Source organism: Centruroides vittatus, unplaced genomic scaffold (assembly GCF_030686945.1).
Source record: "Centruroides vittatus isolate TY-2023 unplaced genomic scaffold, ASM3068694v2 scaffold_435, whole genome shotgun sequence".
NCBI classification, from domain to species: domain Eukaryota; kingdom Metazoa; phylum Arthropoda; class Arachnida; order Scorpiones; family Buthidae; genus Centruroides; species Centruroides vittatus.
Window position 1 is genome coordinate 3,709,607 of NW_027122708.1, and position 21,612 is coordinate 3,731,218.

Consider the following 21,612-nt stretch of genomic DNA (forward strand, 5'->3'; position numbering starts at 1 on the left):
AATTAAAATAAATTTTTTACTTTATATTGGCCTCCTCCTCCTTCTTCTTCTTCTATATCTAATTCTACATTTTTTCCTTCTACATTGGCTACTAAATTCCACTGCTGAGGTCTAGTAGTATGTAGATAATGCCTAAATTTTTAAATTTTAACAGTTTAATTTTCCAAAAAAAATCAAAATTTTGAAGTATATTACATATAATTAAATAGTCTTTTTTTAAATTAAAAACTTAAATAAATTTAAAATTATTTTAACCATTATTAAAGAGAAGACAAAATGTTTTTCTGAATTCTTTAGATAAAATCTATTTCATAGTAAAATAAACAATTTGTTTGCTAAAACAGGCTAAAGTATACAAAACTTAATTCAATGAATGAATAATGTAGAAAGGGAAAAAATAAATATACAATCTTCATTCCATATGTTGGACATTCATTAAATCTAATTGGCAAGAGTGCTGTGGATTGCTGCTGCCTAAAACAAATGTACACTTTTCTCTTGCTTCAACAAACAATGGGCTGTAATGAAATCATGCATTCACCACTGAAAATGTTTATCAAGTACCAGATGGGAAGCATATGCAAATGAAGTATTAGCTAAAGAAATGAGTTAAGACTCAGATTGTTGCTTTAGAATGTTACCAAAACAAGAAGAGAAGCTGGCATAATCCAAGAGAAAATGAAAGAATTAGATTTTATATTCATACTGGAACTTTGGAATAATATTTTAAACTAGTTTCGTAAAATGTGATGTGTCTTTTCTACACAATTCAAATTTCAAGGTCATACATTGTTTCATTTACAGAATAATATCCTTAACCTTTCTCCTACAGGAAGCATCCCCAGCTTTGTAATAACATAAACTAATGTAAAATGAGTTCAGCTGGAAATGATCTGAAGTGTTTTTCAGAAGGACCAGAAAATGATTTTTCTGTATTTTTCAGGCACAAAATAAAGCTGCAAAAAATTTAAATTGTTGAAGGACATAGTGAAGCTATCTTACAGAGACAAGCATTCAAGGTTGTAGTGACTTGAAGACCACTGTGTCATGATGTTATGCATAGTTGACAAACATCCATGATGTCATGATTCCATCTTATGGGTCTTGAGAAGTCTTCATGACAAACAGCATTGAAAAATGATGTCAGAGCAGAAAATCACCATCTTAGGCATGCTATCGTATGAAAAAAAAAATTGTACACAAGAACAGGTGCACAGAAGCAAATTTCTGCAGTGGTTTTTGAGGCCCATGAAAAGCATAAAAATTTTTTACAGTCGGATAACATGTAGCACGAGGACAGCATAGAAGTACACCTAAGAAAGCCAATTTGGTAAAAAATCACTATGAAAAAACTAGTAGGTGCAGCAAATTGCCACTACCACATACAGTTGTGGATTAACATGCACAAACTGTTGAATTTTATTTCATTCAGTTAGAAAATCCAATTACTTAAATTTGACAAGCATCTAGAAATTCATCAGCTATACTGTTCATCAGATTGTAATGTAATAGCAAAATATATATGTTCTCAAGAATGACAATTTCCACCCATACAATACAATTTACTATCTAAACAAACTTTTATCCTGTTTTTCTTTTTTCAACCATTTTTATGACCACACAATCCGTATAAACCTGGATCATCTGCAACACATCTTCAACATTGTGGCTGGACCGACCTAGCAGTTGACAATAAACAGTATACCTTAAGCATAATGCTGCTATTTACAAGTTTCTTTTTGATCTTCTTGTTATTATTTTAATTGGACAATTGTAAAAACAGTCAGAAATATCCAAAAACTATTTAATATTTTACGTAAGTTTACATATATTTAATATGTTGAAAATTTAATGAGATGATTTAGTGGAGTGAGAAATTTTAATTATAGCCTTATTTTAAAAGATAGGTTATATCATAAATTTCTGAACTTTGGGAATAATAAAAAAAAAACCTTAATTAAACATTGAAGTGAATCTATATTTTAAATACTTACAGACATTTTAATATAAAAACTGAATAATATATAAAACAAAATTCTTACTTTGGTCTATTTAAGAAATTTTTGCAGCGAATATCATCACGAACAAAAATACAAGCAGCCAGAGTGGCTAAATGTTCAGTTTCCATTTGAGTTAATTGACTACCTAAAAAAATAAAAATTTTTTCTATTTATAAATCAGACATATAATCATAAATAAAAAAAAAGATAAAAGCCTGATCTTAATTATGAAATTTGGCTATTATTTGACTGTTAGATTGCATAGTTTATTAGAAATTGCATGTTTTAAGTGACCCATAATAGGTCACTTAATATGCAATTTCTAATAAACTATGCAATCTGTCTTAGATATTTTGATTATTATGCAATAGTGTCTGAGATTCCTCAGACACTTATTATTATTGTAGTTTATTAATTAATGACTAAAAGCTAAAAGTTGAAAATAGCAGTCTGCCAAAATATATCTCTTATAAAAGGGTCCCTGACCTTTCAAAGTTTCAGAATCATTGACCTAGAGGTAGATATTCTGCCATCTTATATAGACTTATTAGAATTGATTTAATTAAATAATTTAAATGTCTGAAAGAAAGATTGGTTCAGAATAAGACTAGAAATCACAAGTCTAGCTACAATGTAGATTATAAGTCAATCTGATCTACATATATGTTAAGAATCTTGAAATCTGATATAATCATACAAATTTCTAAGCTAGTAAGATAAAATACATCTGTCCGAAAAACTTTGTGTCATTTAGCTAGTGATAATATTGATACTAACATGGTATATATTTCGTATATATAGGGAAAAATAGGGCAGAATATAACACTTAAGGTATTTTAGGTATTGTAAAATAGTAAAGGATAAACATAGAGATTTGAAAATGAACAAGTTTATTTTTTAACTACTTGACAAAATAATATTTCTTCAAACGATCAAAAATTAAATATTCAATTGTTATTTATGATATAAAAAAATCATTCATTTTAGTCCATTTTGCCATGGAACCAGGACAGAATGGAACACTGTTATTTTTATTAATTAAAAATAATCAATGACAAAATTACATTGTTCTGTAGTTTATTTGCTTTAGGTAAACAATAATATTGTGAGAATCCAGAGGCTAAGTAATTTTAATTTTCTTAAGAATTTGTTAAAATATTAAATTGATGTTGAATTTAACACATTTCTGTCAAATTTGTGGGAAGGGAAGTAAAATTTTCTTTGGGAGAGATGTTATCATACATCTCTGATGTACATCTGTCCATTTGCATCAGAACGAATATCCTATCAGATGTTACAAATCCTAAAACCCAATTGGAGAGAGAATTTAGAATAAAAAGGAGAGAAATTGTGATCTCAAGGCAGATGGCAATAGAAGGAACTGCCTTATAGAAGTATGGAAGCTATAGGAAGAGCATAGTCCTGCTCTGGCTCCTCATCATCAGTCTCCAAAACCCCCTAGATCTCTATCTCATTAGGAATTATAATCGAATCTCCGTTAGCCAAGAATTGCCAATTAACCTCTCCATAAGAAGTATATTAATCAAAGACCGATTGGGCAACAGTCCAACGAAAGATCAACATTTGTCAACAGAGGTAGTATGTTTTTATTGATGTAAACTCTCTCTCTCTCTCTCTCTCTTGCACTTAGATACGGACTCTAGAAACTATCTGTGTTTAGTCATGTATTTGTATTTTTATTCCTATTATTTTCATTAAATCTTGTTTTTAATTTGTTAAATAGGTCTCATTCTTGATCCCAAATATATACTGAAGTCTTATCGGGAGTCCACGATCCTCCCCTTAGACAAAAATTTAAAAATATTATATCACATGCCTAATGTGCTAATTAGGCTGGTGTCAGGAAAAATCTAAAGGAAGATCACTAGAACTTCCTGTTGACAAAACAACAATTTTACAATCCCATCCAGTGACAGAGTGGGCAGGTCTTCCAGATCCAAAGCCGAACATAGGTGAGAGACAATGTTCTCTTAACCCCGGATTCCCACAATATAATAATAGATCATTTGTATTCCATATAGAACACTTGCTTGAATAATATTTAACACATAATAAAAAAATAAATTAAAGTTTTTTACATAAACAGAAAAATTCACAAATGAGAATAGAATTTTCATTGACACTGTCCACTCCAGCACACATCTGAGGTAGTTCTGGTGAACAATCCACCCTTGAACAGATCCTGCCCGGATGCAAAGATTAAATTTTTAATTAATTAATTAACAAACTTTATTTGTTCTAAGACGAACCTTGTTACAATTTTATAACTACATTTAAGTTTACATGTAGTATTTTACCATTATTCTTTTGTACATTTCTTTAAATACAATAGTAGAATTATATAAATTTTATGATAATATGAAAATAAATTTTTATCTTTACATAATATATTTGATTAATAAGGTACATAATTAACAATAATTTTCAATTAGTCCCATATCATTTTAGCTCGTTAGTAATTTGAATAAAAAAGTTATTTATTTTATACATTTGGTTTATTGCTAGGTTACCTCTATAGTTTAAATTTTGGTTCGTATGAATTGATTCAGTAATTTCATATTCTTGGCAATATTTTACTAATCCTTCACAATCCTTTAACAAATGGAGCAAGGAAAAGTCACTGGATTTACACCAATAGCTATATTCGTTAGTGAATTCTATATAAGTGTTGTTGACAAATAATGAGTATCTGTTGACTCTGATTTGAAGTAATAATTGTTTAATATTAATATTTGTATTAGCGGCTATAATGTTCAAGTTTGTAGGTATATTTAGAGTATTTAAGTACCAAGGATGATAAACTGAATTTATTATTGAATTTTGGGCCTTTATTATGGACTGTGACAAGGCTGATTCAATCATTAGTGTATAACAGTATTTCCAATTGGTCTCTGAATTATCAAATATTGCACTTGAAATTCCAAATGTTTGAAGTAGTTTATTAAACTTATATTGCCATATGCTTTTATTAGAATTTGAGTTGTTGATTTGAGTTAGCATGATTTGATGTAAAAATTTTACATTGTTGCTGTTGGTATTTTTTAACCTGTAATAAAACCTGATTAGTCTCTTAAAAAAAGGAAACAATTGATATCTGTTCGTTTCAGCTCTTATTGCATAACCTGGGACTGATCTTTTGATTTTAAACAGTTTATGTAAGTAAGTAATGTGAATTTTTCCAAGTCGTAAAGTGAATCAAGTACCCATATCAGGCTAGCGTAGAAAATTGAAGGAATTATTAACACATTAAATATTTTCGTCTGTAATTTTAGATCCATAATTTTTAATGCTGAACATAAATAGATAACATTGTCAATAAGTAAATTAATTTTTGTAGTAAGGACTTTCAAATGTAGATGAAAACTACAGTTCCAGTTAAAGCAGAGATTAAATTTAAATATTGTTAATCTATGTTAGAAACTGAAGAATTACAATATAAGTATGTGAATCTACAATTCAAAGTGCAATATTAAAGAAATAGCAGTGCCTAGAACACTTTAACATTAACTTGTTCAACTTATTGTGAGCATAAGAATCAATAAAATTACAATATTTTGCTGGTAAAAGAGACAAATTCTATTTTAGCATGTGGTTACCAACTTGCAGTGACCTTGACAGTGCATACATGCACTGTCAATGTAGTCTGTTCTGTCCCAGTTTCCCCTATATGTAGCATGAAATTTTAAACCAAATTAAACCAACACTGTTGAATGTTTTTGGACTATTTATAGCCAGTAAATTTAATCAATTAATTGATTAAATATAGTTTGCTGTTATCTCATATTTTTAAGATTGTTAAATATAGTAGTTAATGTAATGCAAAAACATAAAATAATAAAAATAATAAAATCAAATATATATACATAAAGATAACTCTTGCTTAATGTGGCTTTACTTAACACTGGATTTGATTAATGCATGAAATTAATTGCAGCAATCCCTTTATATATACAGCAGAAGTTTTAATTTATGCAGCTTTACCAGCTGTCTTTACTTAACATAGATACCATATTTTGATTAATGTAATTTTGACATATGTAGTAGGATCAAGGGATTAGTTAACCGTGTTAATCAAAGGATACCTATATTAAAAGATTTAAATATTTTAAAATTTGACAAAAGATTGTTAATTTAAAAGTATTAATAAAGACGTAATATTGATAAAAATATTTATATAAAATAAAAATTTTAATGATTAATAATTCATACAAACTAATTAAAAAGAGAAAATTATAAAAAATTGTGTTTTTACCTTTAAATCCTTCAGGATATACTTTATTAAGATAACCCGTAGTGACATTTCCTTTTACAAATGCTTTTTCTGTCATTATATCTCGTAATAAAGGTATATTATGTGAAACACCTATAAATGCATTCTTTTTTATTGTAATGAAATTAAGTGTGTTCTTTTGAAATATAAATATATTAAAATGAAGTTAATTGCAGCCAATATAATTTGTAATTAAATTAATATTATAATTTATCCTAATAGAGTCAAATTTAAAATATATAAGTTTTCAGGCATTTTTCAGTGTTATTTTTGTAGATTAATAACATCTACAAAAGAAATTTTTTGATAAAAAAAATGAATACATTAAACAACAAAGTAAAATATATAAATTTACATTAATGTTAAATTTAACATACATAAATATGTTTATAATCCTAATTAATCCTTCTTATTATTTAATAGTTAAATTTATTTTTACCTCTTATTACGTAGGAATCCAAAGCATTAACCATAGTATCAATTGCTTCTCTTCGAGTGTCTCCATATGTAACTAACTGTAAAAATAAAACAACACATTAATCATCTTATTTTTATAAAATCATCAATAATGTAAAATTAATCTTTTTAATATTACTTTTTGTTATTAAAATTTCTAATAAAAATTAATTATTTTGAGGATGAAGAATAATAAATAACTTCATAATAAAATTCTTTTAGAACAACAGATTTATCCTAGTAAAAATTTAGTTTTTCTTATGTCTCAAATATGAAAAAAATTTCATATTTTCTTACATTTACATAAACAGGCATGTATATTTTATATGAAATTATAAAATTTTACATCTTATATTTTTCAATTAATTAGTTTTCTTTTAATTTTATTTGATTTTTATATAAAATTTATCAGTTATTGCATTTAATATTTTTAATATATATATACACATGTATTTTTTTTTAATTTGAAATTTTCAATAAAGTGATTTCATTTGAGCAGATTTCAAATTTAAAGTTTGGCTCATTTGTAGACACATACACATTGTAGTAATGCAATAATGAACTTATGAGAAAATAAAAGTAAAATATTAAAAAAATATATACATAAATACAAAGCTGTTTTGTAGAAGAAATGAGAAAATTGTGGTTTTATAGTGATCTAATTTTATTCTATCAATTATCTAATACCTAATGCATACATCTTGTCTTGATTTTTGTAGTTCAAGACAACCCAGTTTTCTTAACCAGAACAAATAAAATATTATTATTACTATTATAATTGTTAACAATCAGAATTATTATTAATTAGAATTTGGAAATAAAATTAAATTAATACTTACTTTGCAAATCATAGGATCATAATATATACTAATTTCACTACCTTCCTGAATACCACTATCACATCTTACCTTAAAACATAAAATTATTATTATGTAAGTTATAAGTGAATAACACACTTAAAAATTAAAATAAGAAAAAATATATATACTTTTGGAATTCCAATTGGTTCTATGTATTTATATAATCGACCAATAGAAGGAAGACCAAAATGTTTGTAAGGGTCTTCCGCATATACACGAGATTCAATAGACCATCCTTGAATAGGTATATCTTCTTGTTTAAGATTCAATTTGTGACCTATGTAATTATACTTAATAAATTAAGAAAATCAAAAACATCATTATCTTCTTATATAGGTTATAACTTTATATATACGTAAAAAAGTCAAATGTTGAAAATATTTACCTTTTGCCACTCGAATCATTTGATGTACAATATCAATTCCAGTTATGCATTCTGTAATGGGATGTTCTACCTAAAACCAAAAACATTTAAATATATTAAATTTTATATTACACACAGATTTCAAATTCATAATTCTTTATTGTAATAATATTTTACAAATAATAATACTGTGTTGGTATATATGAATTACTGCTTTAAATAGAAAGTTCAAGTGAAAATATTTTTACTTTTAATATTTATAATATCCAAATTCCTGAATAAATGAAAGCCTATTGGAGAAATGTCTAATGAGTATAGTGGACAGGGCTTGATATCGCAGTCTATGCAGTTTTTATAGACAATTATGTAACATGAGATCTAGCATTATCATGCAAATGGCACCCATTCTTGCAATTCACTAATATTGACTGCATTAACTTTAATTTTTCATGAATTATTTGCAATTTGGTATAGTACTTTTTTGCTGTTATTGTTTCATCAGTTCCTCAATCCTTTTTAAACTAGTTCTTTAATTCTTAAACAGCATATAATTCCCTATTATAACCACCATACAATAAGCACAACATTTATGGAACAAAGAGCTTGTTTTGAAGCTGTACATGAAGATTCTCATGCTTTCAACAATGTTGAAGACTTGTCTGTTACCATATAGTATCCACTTTTCAGCATATGTTACTATGTAATGAAGAAAAGACTGAGTTTACTACTTACAAAAAAGACATTAAGGAAAACTATTCTGCTTATATACTCTAACAATTATCTCTGATTTCTTCTTAAAGACTGAAGAATAATTCTTTTCCTCTTGTTGCCATTAAAAATACTAGCTTTAACAGCTTTGATTCTATCCTCTACATTACCTGCAATTGGCAATTTCACAGACATCAACTAAATATTTTTATTAAAAATATGAAATTCATAAAAACTAAAATGGACCATTTTATTTCAAACAATTTGAATTTGTAAAATATTTTATTTTAGTTACAAGATTAATTTTTGATCTATATAGACCATGAATTCAGATATATTGATGATACTTTTTATTAAAATTATTGAAAGCATCTTCAGATCAAATTATAAACAAAAATTCAAACAAGGAATAAAATATTTAAGCAAGAAAATTTGTTGAAAATTTTAACAATTTATTGTTAAATATTATTTCAAATACTAAAACTAAGCATTTCTATTATTTCCCCTGTAACAAAATTTTCTAATTGTATTGAATAAGATTCAATTTAATATGAAAATAAGGAAAGTCTGTGAGAATTTCTCCTATTGGTTTTTTTCCATATTCTACAGTTAACTTTGAAAAAACAGGTGAATAATATTTATTATTTCTATTTTAATATATAATAAAAACAAGTTTTTAAAATAATGTAGTTATAGTTATATCCCAATATTCAATTCCTGCTACAATGAAAATGCTCTTTAGTACTTATTGCAATCTCTGAATCAAATAATCTGAGTATTACAATTATTTTTGAAGCATATTTTTGTGAAAAATTTGGAAAAAAAAAACTGCAGTGAAAAAAGTGTAATAAAAGTGGGAAGTAGGAAGTGATCCCATTCTTAGCAACTGTTTTGTATGTTTAAGTGGAATTGTATATGTTCTACTGTGGTTAAACAGTTTAGTGATATTTATTAAAAAATTTCAGTGCAATCTTACAAGCTTATTTTTAATTGTTCATCTTGTTTATTTTTGTTGTTGTTCTGTTTTTATTCAGTAATATTTTAATATAAAATGTACAGTATCATTATATTTTCATTCCATCTGCATATTAAAGAAAATCCAGTTTATATGTTATTCCTAATAAGAGATACTGTATAAACGTATTACATTTACTTGATTACAAACATATCTTTTAATATCATCATAAAGTGTTTGTCAGTAAGACAATTAAAAATTTGTAATAGTTAATATCATGCTAAAATCATGTATTAATAGATAAATAGGTTTCGCTGCAACTTTTAATGTCAATCAAGAAACTTGATTAGGGTTATTTGGATGGATCAGGAATGGAAGAATTTTTCCCATAAAAAATATTGGAAAACACCTTCATATTGGAAACAAATTCTTCATATTGAAATTGCTTTCAAAAATGCATGTTTCAGTTAATAAATTTAGTTGTATATTTTCTGATAGTTTTCTTTCTTTATAAAAAAAAGTCTTTAAATTAACAAAAGTGTGTACCAAATTATAAAAGAACTAAAAATTTCATTGTCTAAACAACTTAAATTACCTACCTTTTTTTATTTAAAAATGTAACAATTACAACTTATGAAAAATTGTGAAAAAGAAAAAGTTCTTGAAATGTTCTGAAGAATTTTATTGCCACTAAAAGAATCAAAATAATTTTACTATTGAATTCAGTTCCTAAAATAAATGCTCCAAGAAAATCTATTTTATATTTAACATTGGATAATATATTATTGCTAATTTTTTATAGTGAAAGAATTACTTTTTTAAACTTTTGCCAATCATTTTTATCTTGTATTTTAAATGTTTGGAATATTTGAAAGTCCTCTGTTTAATATATAATATTATACATATATTGTTGTAGGTTCACAATTGATGGAATTATATAAACCTAAAATGCATTTTGTAACTATTAACATGAAATTTTTTATAAATCTGTGTTGAATATAAAAATTAAATAATGTTCAACCAAAAAATAAAAGATATTAAAGAATTTTGGATAGTATGTAAATGGAATTAGAAAGTTTTACAATTAAAAATAATTGTTTTATGAAAATAATTTCTAAAAAACCAAAAATTTTATTTCTCAATTTTAAAAATTTTAGTTCTTAAATAATTTTTAAAATTTGATAATACAGAAAATCCTTGTTAATTTGAAATTCAAGGGATGAAATAATTGCGACTTCAAATTATCAAGTTTCAAATTATCTGAGATTTGCATACAGTATTCCTTGTACAATATGCCAAATGCCTTGTAACCAATGTAATTTATAAGGAAAAAAAATATGGCTACATGTACAGAATGCTATTTTCACTAATTAATAATTATTAATAATAATATAAATAAACTGCAGGTAAACAGCACATCTAGTGAGAACCTCACAAATTGCCAGATAGTTTTATAAAAAATAAAGCGGAATTCCTTGAAATGTAGCCTTAAAATTATTTTTAAAGTGACCCAAAAGATAGTAAATCGTCCAAATGAAGTAGCCTAGAGTCCTACAAATATCTCAATCTGTAGCTTGTAGCCCAATCTTGCAATCCCAGAAACCAGCCGTATTTTATGAGATAAGAGAAGAAAGTAGTCCATGGGTAAAATGACTTCCGAAAATGTATTAATGTAAAAGCAAAGCCATATTGATGAGATTAGAATTGTTCTTGGTCTATTGTTATCTTATAATATGGAAGCACTTCAATCTAAACAAACAAGCAAGCATATCACAGTGCAGATAGAATTTTCACTTCAAATTTTGAAGTACAGTAGAGCATCGATTATCCGACCCCCGATTAACCGACCGCGTTCTAGTCGGCAAATTCAAATGTCCGCTAGTGATTGGCGCTACAATATTTGGTTATGTCGTGGCTGCTTTAATATTATTTTTGTTAAATTTTTGCATGTTTTAGCTGGCAGCACTGGCTCGACCATGAAAGGGAGGCTAGTATTTAAACCAGGCCTAATACACTATACTAATAATGTATTTTTTCATACTTTTCGGTTATCCGACTTTTCAGTTATCCGACCAACTCCAGTCCCCAATTAAGTCAGATAATCGATGCTCTACTGTAGTTGTATTTCAAACTAATCAAATTCCTTAATGTGTAAATCACTATATTGCTGAGACAAAAGTATGGTTACGAACTAATGAGATTTCAAACTATCCAAGTTCAAATTAACAAGGATTTCCTGTATTATGCAATGTTAATCCACTATTTTCACATATTTATTTCATGTTACTTTCAATCATTAAGCTTTACCTCATGCTATCAAACTGAATTAAAAACTTGCTAAAAAAATAATGGCAAATTGAGAAAACTTTTATGAATTTACATGCAAGCCTATACCTATGATTAGATGTTCCTGTATATATATTTTTTAACAGTTTTAAATAAAATTTTAATATAATTTAAAGAAAATAAAGTGCTTTGGTTAATGATTAAATATTTAATATAATTTCATTTAAAAAATGATTTACTTACTTGTAATCTTGTATTCATTTCCAAAAAATAGAAATTTTTTTGTGAATCAACAAGGAATTCCACTGTACCTAATAAGAAAAAATTCAAATATATTAATGATAAAGAATTGCATTAAAGAGCAATGAACAAATGAACATCAAACAAATGAAGACATTAAAGAAGTGCTTGACCGTTTATAAATACATTTTAAAAGTTCAAATAAATTAAAAATACTGAATTATTCTTCAAAAAATAATTGAATATTTATCTTCAAAAATAAATAAATTGTAAAATATTAAAAGTTTAGATTTCTACCTTATTAGATTCTAATCAATTTTGTGTAATTTCATAGACTTTTCATTTTTTTTTTCTAACTTGAATGTGTGATTCTTCAGTAGAGTATCCATTTTGGTGAAGACATGAGTCTGCAGGATTGAGGTCCATTAAGTAAGAAGGCTGTGAAAGTACAAGTATCCAGTATTTTGCTAGCTATTCACAAGCTAGGAAAGTACACTGTTGCAATAAAGAATCTAGCTTCTTGTTTGTCAGAAATGAGGCTGTTTTCATCATGCTGCATTACAAAGGTAACTGAGAATGTCATTGTAGGACTCCTTGTTAATGGTCTGTTATCAGGAGCAAATTCATAACACACCAGGCATTACCAAACAAGCTATCAAAACAAGCCATAAGCATTGCCTTCCCCACAGATATGTTAAGATAAAATTTTTTCTGCCTTGGTGAAGAGACTAATTTGGATCACTTGAAAAAAATCAGATTTCTTTGCCAGTAATCATTCTGTTTAGGATATCTGGGTCTTTACTAATAGAATCAATCAGTTTTCTACTGATGAGTGCACATTATTTATGTTGTTCATCTGTTAACTTTATGATATGAACGTGGAATGATGTGAGAATGTGAGAAGAGATGCAATGCATTTTGAAGTCATTATGAAGAATAGCAAAGACAGAGCCATTTAAAATTTCCAAAATATCAACCAGATCATCTATTGATTGTCTATAGTTTGTTTTAATCACTTCACAAACTTACAAAATCATTTCTTTGTTTCTTGCTGAAGATAGCCTAACTAGATGGGGATTGCCCTCTATTAGTTCACAGTCTTCTTTAAAATACTTCTGTCATTTTTACATTTGTGTGTGTCATGGTGTCATTACTGCAGGCAGGTTAAATATTTCAAGAGCATTTTTACCAGGTTTGATGCAGAATTTAATGTTGATTCACTGCACATGATACAGAATTCTGACAGTACACACCTATATACTCTAATACTTTGATGTTTGTGCTCTAATCATCCAATTACAGGCATCTACCACACAATGAATAAGTACTAACATATCTAAGAAAATGTTTAAATGAACATATGCTTACAATTCTAGTCATTGCTAAGCAACATTAAAAGCTCAATTTATTTTTGACTCTTCTATAAGTTATATTAGTTTTAAATTGTAATATGTTATTAAAGTGTGATTAAATTTTACTTACCAGCTGAATCATAACCTACAGCAAGAGCCAATGATTTTGCCTGTTCTCCCATAGCATGCCTTAGGTCAGGATCTACAAATGTGCTAAAATAATAGTATAATTATTCATTTATTCATGAAATTAGGTTTATTTCAATATTTCATTAAACATGAAAAAGTGAAACACAAATACAGCACCAGATCTAAATTTAGATGTGTGAATTGATGATGTATTTATAATTTAAGAAAATAATCATTATTTTATTTATAAATTTTAGAAAGATCATTAATAGTAATATTTAAAATTGCATATAAATATTCAATTATTCTTACCTTGGAGCTTCTTCAATAACTTTTTGATTTCGTCTTTGGATTGAGCATTCTCTTTCATTCAAATGGATAGCATTGCCATGTTTATCACAAAGAACCTAATTTTCATTAAATTAACTACATAAAATTTATATTTGACAAAACAGTGATATAAGCTTATTCTAATAAATCATTTATAAAATAATAAAGTATGAAGAACTATCATTAAAGAAAGAGAATATCTAGAAATACATTTAAGATGATAATTTTTCCTTTTACACATACTTAATAAAAGTAATTTCCAAAAATTTTGTTTTATTCATCACCATGTTTGTTAAATTTGCTTTTACGAGTTACATTATTTAAAGCAGTGTTTCTCAAAGTATGGTGTGTGTACCCCTGAAGATATGCAAAAGGTCTTCAGGGTATGTGGCCATTTTTGGCTATGTACCACTGACATATAGAATTATTATTAAGAAAAAATACTGTAGTAATGAATTATCTTAAATGTGTATATTCCCCAATAAATTATACATTTTTTATATTCTCCTACTCAAATTGTGATAAGTGCTGCATTTGAGTAGTTTACAAAAATAATTTTTTGACAAGGAGTACTTAGTACTTAAGAAAATTTAAGAAAGGGGTGCATGGATATAAAAACTTCAAGAAACTATAAACCATTCTATCTTACTTCCTACTATATTTAAACTATAGTAGGAAATAAGATAGTTACAATTCCAAAAATAAATTCATTCCATTATTTGTTTAAAAATTGATCAATTAACACTTAATTTTTGATTAATGTTTGATGCTACAACATCATTTTGATAGTTATTTCCAGTTTCTCAATAAATTTTTTCTTTGGGAACTATATTATAGTCAATTAGAAGCAAAATACCTATAAAATGTATAATCTCTTCATTATTATTATTATTTATTTTTTCCTGCATGTATATTACAATATTTAATCAGCAACATTATCAAATCTTTAATAATTAAAATAACAAATAGTCAGAGTTTAAAATAGCAATAATAGACATATTTCCATCAAATCTATATTATTAATTGTTTGCTACTTATCTAACTCCTGTCAGAGCTGTTCTGTTTCATCAAATGATAATTTTTTTTCTATGTAATTATCAACATCTTGGTCTTATCAGAAACCATCTTTATTATTATTTATGTTTTAGATATTATTCACAGTTTTGGCAAATTACTTGCAATTTACAATATCCAAAATACTAGTCATCAATATTATTATGTAGATTAACTAGCAGACATACCTTGCATTGTCCAGGTTAAAAAAGGTTTCCCATTGATTAATATCATCAGATAAGAGTTGTCTAAAAACTTTTGTATTTTTGTTAAATTGCCAATTGTATATTTAAAAAATAAATATAAAATCTAGAAATAATTTGAAAGATAGAATTTGCAACTTCAGACACTAATGAGTTTTAAAAATATTTTTAAAAAACTGAACACGTAACTATCTTAAAAGTTCGATTTTACGATCACTTTTTGTTGTTTGCAAATTTTATTCTCAAAAAGTTCTATGTTAGAAAAAAAGACCCCTCATTTAGAAAATAAGTCTGGTTCTTTGTTACTATTAATATTTACATAGCACACTAATTTGTACCCAGGACAAGATTCATCAAAGAGAAAGTATATTCAAAATGATAGTAAAAGTTTCTGACTTGAGTATCATTGAAAGAAATTTCTTAAATAAAATTAAAACAAAATGAAAACCAAGTTGAACTACAGCTTGATTTGACAACAAGGAACATATTAATTTTTCCATTTTTAGGGTGAACACAATAATCGCAGAAACATCAAATCACAATTTTGATTCCTATTTTTCAGAAGAAGTTACCAGATTCTTGGTCCCTAATGTCCCCGAGGTTATTAACAGCAAGGTTTATAACTACATTAAAATGAAAACAGGGCAGTCTCACTGATTGTATATAAATACATTGTAATTAATAACTAAGCAGAAGTGCCATTTTGGTAATTTTAAATTGCACCATTAGATTCCTTGTAAAAAGTTAAGTCTATTAGATCCCTTTGCAGCTCTGTAAATGGTTCCCCCTTTATTCCTGTATTATAATTTTCATTTTTTTTAATTAAAAAAAATGTGTTAGTGCTATATACATAACAAAGATTAAATCAGTTAAAATAAGCCTAAATAAAATAATTATTTGTATTTTTTCTCTCCTTTTTAAGCTAATAATTTATTCTATTGGTAATATCAATAGTTAATAAAGTTGTTTTATATATTGAGTAGCAAACATTTAAACATTGATGTGGATTGCATGAATAAAAGGAACCTTTATTATCAAGACTCAAAATTTACAAAATTATGATCAGCAAATAACCTATAAGATGAGAAATTTTGTAATGAAAAAATAAAATCTTATGTTGAATATTACTTATATCAGGCTTATGAAAATATATAATCTTTATACACCTATTTTTGAATTAAAATCAACTTTATTTAAATATATTAAAACATTAAAGACATCACATGTAATTTTTTCATAAAACAGGTTTTTATTTTATGTATAGGATTAAAAGAATAAGGAAGAATAGCATTTTAAATAAGTTAGAAGAGAATAAAAATTAGTGTAAATTACATATAAATTAGAAGATTATATAAAAAAATATAATTTAGAAATTTAAATGAAATTGAAAGATATAACATTCCAGTTTTGAAATAAATGTGACAATAGAACTTTTATTATGTATGTATGATAATCCATACAGAAATTAGATATGGAAATTTTAAGGTAATAAATAAATATAAACATTAAAATATAAATATTACACACAATACCATAACTAAATAATGAAATTTAAAAACATTTTTGTTTATGTCTATAATCTTTTTAAAAGTTTTATCAATGGTGTTAATAAAAGAGGATTTTAGAAATTTAATTTATATAATATATAGATTCAGCTATATTCTTGTATCTAGAAATTTATTATAATTCAAAAGTGTTACTTATTTTTAAAAGAAGAATATAATGAATTATATAATAAAATAAGGACTGAAGAGAGGCATAGAGCCCAAAATGCATATCCATTGTAAATCATAGAAAATAAATCTACTTTTTCCATCTAAAGGAGTGTTCTCAATAACAACTTTATGTTAAGTTCCAAAGAACATACATATAATGAATTTTTTACAACCTAGCCAGATTTTTTTGCAGTAAGATATTTAGAAAGAAATAACTATAATATTTTACTGCAATAAATTATTATTTATGATATTAATTAACGTCTGTAGTTAATCATTAATACTATATTTATAATGATTAATTATGACAAATATCATAAAAAACATGTAACAAAAGAAATAGATAGAAGAATGTTTAGCTTAGAGATAAAATGGGATACATAACAGCAGACAAATTTTTGAATAATTTTTTCTAATTTTCTTATAACAACCTTTGCCAAGAATGCTGAGTAATAAATCTATATATATACACACACACACACTTCACAACTTTCGAAATTATACATGAAATAATTTTTTCTAATAATTAACTATGATATACTTCTAATAAAAAAATTGTTATAGTAAAAAACTTTCATTTATAACATTTTATGAGTATAAGTACTCTTCAAAAGTGTTTTAATAAAACTGTATAATAATTTTTTTCTTATTTTTACATTATTTTAAAGTACTATATAGTATATTTCTAAAATAGATCTTTTTGACTACATGATTTCAAATTCTATTGACATATCTGCTATTAATGATAAACTTATCTTCAAAAGAAGTACCCTAATGCTTAGTCATTTCTTAATCAGTGGAAGATCAATTAATTCTGTCATTTAATTTAGCTTGAACACAAACAGATTTATTAATGTAATGACAGCTTGAATTTTGCTTCAATATCATTTTATAACTCAAGTTTCATCCATATAATAATTTTTGACTAAAAAATAATTTTTCATTTTACCTGTATTTCAATATGTCTTGGATTATCAACATATTTTTCAACTAAAAGTCTATCATCACCAAAACTGGATGCAGCTTCCTGAGAAGAGAATCTATATCCTTCACTAAAATTACATAAATAAGTATTTTAATAACTACTTATTACCCATGTATTATTAAAACTATTTTTATTAATTATATTTTTTGAACATCACCACCATCACTACTGCAACAATAATCTCAAAATTGTTTTATTTACATAAAAATTTATAGAAAAGGTTTAAAAACAATTTTTTTTAATAACACTACAAATTTATCTTAATTACTATGTACAATTATTCCACGACAATATCATTTTTTTTTTTTTTTTAAATCATAGTTTATCTTTTAACATGCTTAAGTTATTACTAAAGAGTTAAATATAGCAACAAACTGTTTAACATTTTCAAGAATATTTATTTTTACTTAAAAAAACAGATACTCCAAAATATTAAATAGTAGTACAGTACTTTATATAACTTAATTACATCAATTAAAAGATAATCTATCAGAACTAAACATTCAAGATATAAGAAAAGATGTATTAAAATGGGCATTTAATTTCATCTATAGGATTTTGAATGACTCTTTTTCATGACTATGTAACATATGTGACTATGGGACTATGTAACGTGTGAATTAAAAGAGCTCAGTGTACAGATAAAAATAATCAGGAACATCTGCAGATTTTATTGGAAAATGTCAGGAGTATTCTTTACAATCACCTTGGATTATATGAATATTCATTTTGGATCACTCATTTTCACACCAGATTATAAAGAACAGCATATGAAATGGTATCATGAGCTGTAAAAATTTGGAGATGGAGCTGAAGCCAACAGTTTTGCCATTGTAACAGGTGATAAAACATTAGTATACCATTGTCTTCCAGAAACAAAATGCAATCAAAAGTCTGGTGTTTTAAAAGTGAACCTCTCCTAACAAAAGTAAAGTGAAGTGTATTCAAAGTGCAGGCAAAAGAATTTGGCATTTTTTCCCGCAGATCTGGACATTTATGCACTATACCCATGTGGCCACACTGTGGGTTGTGAGCTGCATGTGACTCTTCTAGACCCTTATTGTGGTTCCCACATACTATACAATTTCTTTTTATAAATGTGGTACATACTTCTTACACATATGTAACATTTTTTATACGTTTCTGACTATTACGTAGTATAATATGCACAGATATTGTAAGTGTAACTTGTAATTTAACCTCAAACAGGCAACTGAAAGCTTAGTGTACATTCATAAAGTCAAAAAGTTAAATGGTTATTCAATATTTAACCTTAAAGTATATAAATATCTGGTTATCATAGTATGAGCTTATCACATTGATAACTGAAATAGGTTAACCTCTTTTATACAAAGTCAAGAAAAGTAAATAAATACTCTACTTACTTAACTATATATTCAATGTTATTACATATTTTGCTAATTTACCATATTTTTTTCACTACTTTTTTTATACCATTTTTAAACTACTTTTAACCAATAACACTTTTTTCTCTTTATTTCTAAAAATCAAAAGGAAAAAATTAACCTTTAAATCTGTAACATATAATATATTTACATTTATATTAGATATTTTATCATATTCACTGTCATTCTGGCATGTTTGTTTTGATTTGTTTTAAATTTTGGCCAAAGAGGGACCTAGAAATCCAAAATGCATACAAAGATAATGTTAATGTAATGTACTTTAAAATAAATTTGCATGCCTAATATCTGTGTTTATTAATCTATGTCAGTTTTAAATGTGATAAGCCCGTACTATGATAGCCAGGTATTTATACACTTTGAAACATTAAATAATTGTATTGAGGATTAAAAGCTAATTATCATTGAGAGTTAAATGATTGTTTACCTAGTCAGTCAGTCATAAAGTACAAGTACTAGTAAAGTAAAGTAACAGGGTTATTACTGTAGGACAGTGATAACTGTATTATATATACTATAAATAGATGATGTGGCTCTCCCCAACAGACATTCCAAAAAAAGATGCAGTTCACATGTATTTCTGATAGGTATTCTCCTATTGTGACGAGGTTCACTCACACTTGCACTATACCGTTAAACTAAATCAATGCATATTTAACAACTAAACTCAAAGAATAACATTTTCTGTTGATTTCCACTATTTATACATCAACAAAATGTTTAAAATAATCTGTTTCAATAATTCATATTGCAGTATAGTATTAAAGTTATTTGGAATGATATAATATATATTTTATATAGTGACATATAAACTAAAAAGTATAGCATGTTTTACTGTTATTAATATATTGTCTATATAAAAAAAAAATACTAAACCAAATAATACATACATTGCTTCTGAATCATTCCAAGCAATTCTCATTCCTTTTCCTCCACCACCAGCAGAAGCTTTTATCATAACTGGATAACCTGAAGATAATACAACATTAAATAATTTTAATGTTGTAAGCACAAACAGTAAGCACAAACAGTTATTAAGTTTAAAAGCAATTTTAATATAAAAAGTGAAACATTTCAAAAATTTTAACTGTAGAATTGATCTCATAAATAATGAAATCTATCACTATTTGAATAATTTCATTTATAACAATTTAAATTTTGTTAGTTATTTATTCATTATTTTATTGATACATTTGAGATGAAATGCTTCTGCTGATGATCTTATTTTTAAATCATTGAAATTGCTAAAGTCATTATGCAACTTGAATTTTATTGACTTATTTCCTATTATAATGAAAAGTGTAGAGTACTTTCCCTTATACAATTATTAGTAACTAAATTTTTTCTCATTAATCATTTTTTAATTTCTCTAATATAATTAAGACATGATTTTGATTAAGCATAATAATTTTATTCTAAAAATTAACATTTTTTTTAATATTTGAGAGGTTAATGTAAAGTATATATATATATATATATAAAAATGTTCATTAATAATTTTATATTTTTATTTGTTTTTACTGTATTATAAATAAAAGTATTTCAAATTAGAAACTGTATTCCAATTTTATAGTATTAGCTAGATTGATTTGTTAGATTGACTTTAAACGTGATTCATTATGTCTGAAATTGTTCAGTAACTGGATTTCTGAATGATTTTTTTCAAACTTTTATTAATAATTCCTTTATTCAATTTAATCAGTTTAATTTTCTATTACAAATATGGCTCAATAACTTTGTTAGAATAGAACTTGTAATTATTATATTCTATATGTAAACATAAAAAGAAACTGTACTAAATTGTTATTGGGTTATTATAATATAAAACTAAATTTTTAATAAATATTAATATAAAAATAATCTCACCAATTTTATTTGCTATTTCAACACAATGTTCTGGATTCTGAAATATATTTAATTTGTTAAATAAAACCTTAACATTGTACATTAAATTAATTTTATTTTGTTATAATTTTTAAATGAATAAAGCACTCTTCTCCACTTTTATTATTGACTAGATAGTGGCAGAAAATTTTCTTGTCAATATTAACTCAATAAGTCTTTTGTGATGAGAATCATTTTAATAATACATAACATTCTAATTTGAAAAATGGCACAATCTCTTACAACAAGCAAATATGAAACTCTAAGATGTTTAAGTCTAATTCAAGATTTAATCCTATTTGAAATTTCTATAAAAATTTAATAATTTTAACATGTTTCACTCTATTATCTGTTTTTTTATCAATAATATTTTTTAT

At 25.7% G+C, this 21,612-nt stretch overlaps 1 protein-coding gene across 1 annotated transcript in view; it reads right to left on the bottom strand.

Annotated features, from left to right (window-relative positions):
- LOC136989052 (propionyl-CoA carboxylase alpha chain, mitochondrial-like) overlaps positions 1-21,612 on the bottom strand; it is a 63,603-nt gene that overhangs the window by 3,525 nt on the left and 38,466 nt on the right. Inside the window, exons 7-19 of the mRNA XM_067287137.1 lie at positions 21,218-21,254; positions 20,242-20,320; positions 17,892-17,994; positions 13,954-14,048; positions 13,643-13,725; positions 12,164-12,231; positions 7,993-8,062; positions 7,736-7,884; positions 7,587-7,655; positions 6,731-6,806; positions 6,274-6,384; positions 2,043-2,145; positions 21-132 (exon numbers count right to left, since the gene is read on the bottom strand). Coding sequence (XP_067143238.1) covers positions 21-132; positions 2,043-2,145; positions 6,274-6,384; positions 6,731-6,806; positions 7,587-7,655; positions 7,736-7,884; positions 7,993-8,062; positions 12,164-12,231; positions 13,643-13,725; positions 13,954-14,048; positions 17,892-17,994; positions 20,242-20,320; positions 21,218-21,254 — 1,155 coding nt within the window. The remainder of the gene's footprint in view (positions 1-20; positions 133-2,042; positions 2,146-6,273; positions 6,385-6,730; positions 6,807-7,586; positions 7,656-7,735; positions 7,885-7,992; positions 8,063-12,163; positions 12,232-13,642; positions 13,726-13,953; positions 14,049-17,891; positions 17,995-20,241; positions 20,321-21,217; positions 21,255-21,612) is intronic.